Below are 3347 nucleotides of genomic sequence, written 5' to 3'. Positions count from 1 at the left end.
AAAAAAAAAAAAAAAAAAAAAAAAAAAAAAAAAAAAAAGGATGTGTGTTCTGAATTCTTCTAATACCATTGAGGGTGGAAAATTAATCTGAGCCTGATGTGCAAGCCTATGGTCTTGGCTGTATGGCAAGTTCCAGGCCAAGTAGGCTATTGTATGCTATCTTAAAAACAACAAATTTAACCACAAGTGTTGGGACATTACTTTTTGGTTTTTCAAGTTAGGGTTTCTCTGTATAGCCTTGGCTGTCCTGAAATTTACTATAGCCTAGGCTGGCCTCGAACTCAGAATCCTCCTGCTTCTGCCTCCTAAGTGGCACATTACCTATTAATTAACCATTGAGGTTGAAAGTCTCAATTGACTTGGACAGTGTACAGTAAAAGGGAAAGAAAAAAGGTATGATTAACTGCATAAACATTTAGAGATTTCAACACATGGCTCTACATGAAATTATAAACTGCCTTTATTGATGGTTCTCATATTCCCAGGACTTAGTAGACTCAGAAATCTGGGCAATCCTGATACCATAGATGCCTTTTTAAAAAAATGGAGTTTTCAAAGGAACAGACATTTATTCACTATAACATTAAATATGTTTTACTTCTGTATAAGAAAGCTCTCGCTTACATTTATTCACTCTATAGACATAGCTCTGACTGTCCTGTAACACATTATGTAGAACAGCCTGCCTCTGCTTCCTGTAGTGTTAACTGAAGGTGTATGCCACTATGCCCAGCATTTTTGTTTTTGAGCTAGTTTAACTAACTAGACATTGCTGCCCTTTAACTTCTAAATTGGAATGGCTTCAAATTTACAGCTATCCTGCCGACAATGCCTTCTAATTGCTGGAATTAAAGGGATGACTTAACATACTTGGCTCACGATTTAATTTTTTTAAAAGACAGAGTCTTGATATGTATCCTGCAAGAATTTGCCTCTTTGTCATGGAGTTAAACACAAACACACTACTGCTCCCATCTGCTTTCTTACTCCTTTAAGATGATTCCTTTTTGGTTTTTTGAGACAGGGTTTCTCTGTAGCCCCGCCTGTCCTGGAACTCACTCTGTAGACCAGGCTGGCCTCGAACTCAGAAATCCGCCTGCCTCTGCCTCCCAAGTGCTGGGACTAAAGGACTGCGCCACCATTGCCCGGCTTTTAAGATGATTCTTGCAACTTTAAGAAAGTTGACTTAGAACTCACTGATAGTCCAGACTGGTCATCTAGTGTCCTGGGTGATAGAGTGTGGTATAAGCTACTGTGCCCAGCTAAGAAAGCTTCCTAAGTGCACAGGTATCCTTGCAGCTCAAAACTAAAAAGAATGAGGCAAGAAAAATATGTGAAGATAAACCAGAAATTGTAGAGTTAGCAGAAATAAAAATAACTTCATAAAATATAACTAGTGGGTCAGAGATAAATGGCTTAGAGGTTGAGAGCACTGATTGCTCTTGTAGAGGTCCTGAGTTCAATTCCCAGCAACCACTTGGTGGCTCACAACCATCTATAATGAGATCTGGTGCCCTCTTCTGACATCCAGGTATTAATATATCTATATATTTTATATATAGGTATATATGCAGAACACTATATGTAATAGGTCTTTTAAAAAATATATAACTAGTTATGGAAAGATAGCTTAGCCAGGTTTGATTTGTAGCATCCATGTGGTAGGTCACAATCTATTATCAACTCTAGGGGTATTTATGTCTAGCCTTTTAAGGGTTCCCACACTTAACTTGCACATACCCTTTTTACACATAGCTCAGAATCTAAATTTTTATAAGATTAAGCCTATATTTATAAACCATGATTATTTGAGTTTCAGAATTTCAAGATTTCATTTGATGTTCTAGCCTCTAGAGATAGCAAGCATAGTGGTAGTGTTTAGTGTGTGCAAGACCCTGAAAGTCCATATCCAGCACCAGTTTTTAAATGTTACTGCTGGATACATTGGCTTGTGCATAATATATGACAAAGTAATTGAACCAGCATGAAGATTTCTGTAAATTTGAGACATGTTGCCATACACACCATTGAAGATAGTGTTATCTTCTGATTATTAGGATATATGTATGATATTTGGACATCCTTTAAAAGATGTTTAAATACTAAGGAAACAAACCAATAGTAAAAGCCAGGCTGTAGATCCCACTTAGGATCTTAAGACACTTAAGATCCCAGCAAGTGACGGTCAGTTTCAAGTTACTTGAAACTTTGTCTTCAAAGAAAGTTAGAGATGGGGAAAAATACTATGAGGAAGGATGTTTAATATATGGGTATCTTTGAGTAGTCTTGAAAGAGTCTGCTAGTTTCTGCAAAAAAAAAAAAAACAAAAAAACAAAGTACTAACACTTGACTTTTCCTCTTGTAGATTGTACCACCCCCGCCCATACTTAGTGACACGTCTGATAGCACAGCAAGCACTGGAGAAGGCTTACCAGCACCCATGGGAGGACCACTTCCTCCTCATCTGGCTCTCAAAGCAGCAGGTAAGGGACTTGAATGTGTACTTAACTGAGGATAACAGAATCATGGTCATCTTACCTTGTCATTTGTATAGAAAAATCAATAAACATGTTTATTAGGTGATCCCACTCAAGCAGCCACTGCTTTAGGGTTTGTTTAAATTTATAGGTGTTTGCCTGCGATGCTTATGGGCTATCAAGTGGGTTAAAGAATTTTGAGTTGCCTTTTCGTGTTTATATGGCTTATGGCTTTGCACATACCCTGTGGCTGTATTTTATATTATACATGTTGTCCTACTTGTAATAGGATTTGTGGATTCTAGCCCTGCTGAAATTTTTTATTTGGGTTACTAAGGGTAGAGTAGGACGTTCACCGGGTTTTTAACGAATACTGAAACACAAATTATACCATCTATCCTATTGTTTTGTCTAGTTTTACTAGAACAAATAATTATGAAACTACAATCTTGTCACTTTAGAGTTCATGCATATTGGTGCTTGCCTGCAGTACCATTGGAGGCCACAAGAGGCCACCACTCCCTACAACTGGAGTTAACTTGAGCCTTCATGGGTACTACACATCAAACATAAGTCTTTTGTAAGAGAAACCAATGCTCTTAGCTGCTGATCATCTCTAGCATCCCATTCTGGTTTTATATAGAGTCAAAACCTCTAGGGGCTACTAATCAGTAGTGCTGGGATTAGCTTTCTTTTCAGAATCTTTATTAGGCTTTGGGTTTTTGTTTTTATTTAGGCTGTAATATGTAGAATGAACTTACACTTTTAGATCTTCCTGTTTCTACTTTCCCAAAACTAGACTTCAGGCATGTTCACCACACAGTGTTATTCTGTGGTGAGGGTTGAACCCAGTGCTTGCTTGGTGCTTTT

The 3347-nt window shown here is 37.7% G+C and overlaps 1 protein-coding gene across 2 annotated transcripts in view; it reads left to right on the top strand.

The window, feature by feature from the left end:
* The window catches only part of Dhx9 (DExH-box helicase 9), a 35210-nt gene that overhangs the window by 6036 nt on the left and 25827 nt on the right, over positions 1 to 3347 (top strand). For both annotated transcript variants that reach the window (XM_031384884.1, XM_031384882.1), the window contains exon 4: positions 2366 to 2483. In XM_031384884.1, coding sequence (XP_031240744.1) covers positions 2366 to 2483 — 118 coding nt within the window. The remainder of the gene's footprint in view (positions 1 to 2365; positions 2484 to 3347) is intronic.

The sequence above is a fragment of the Mastomys coucha genome, unplaced genomic scaffold (genome assembly GCF_008632895.1).
Source record: "Mastomys coucha isolate ucsf_1 unplaced genomic scaffold, UCSF_Mcou_1 pScaffold1, whole genome shotgun sequence".
NCBI classification, from domain to species: Eukaryota; Metazoa; Chordata; class Mammalia; order Rodentia; family Muridae; genus Mastomys; species Mastomys coucha.
Note: the sequence above shows the minus strand (reverse complement) of the source record. Positions and strands in the feature narration are given on the sequence as shown.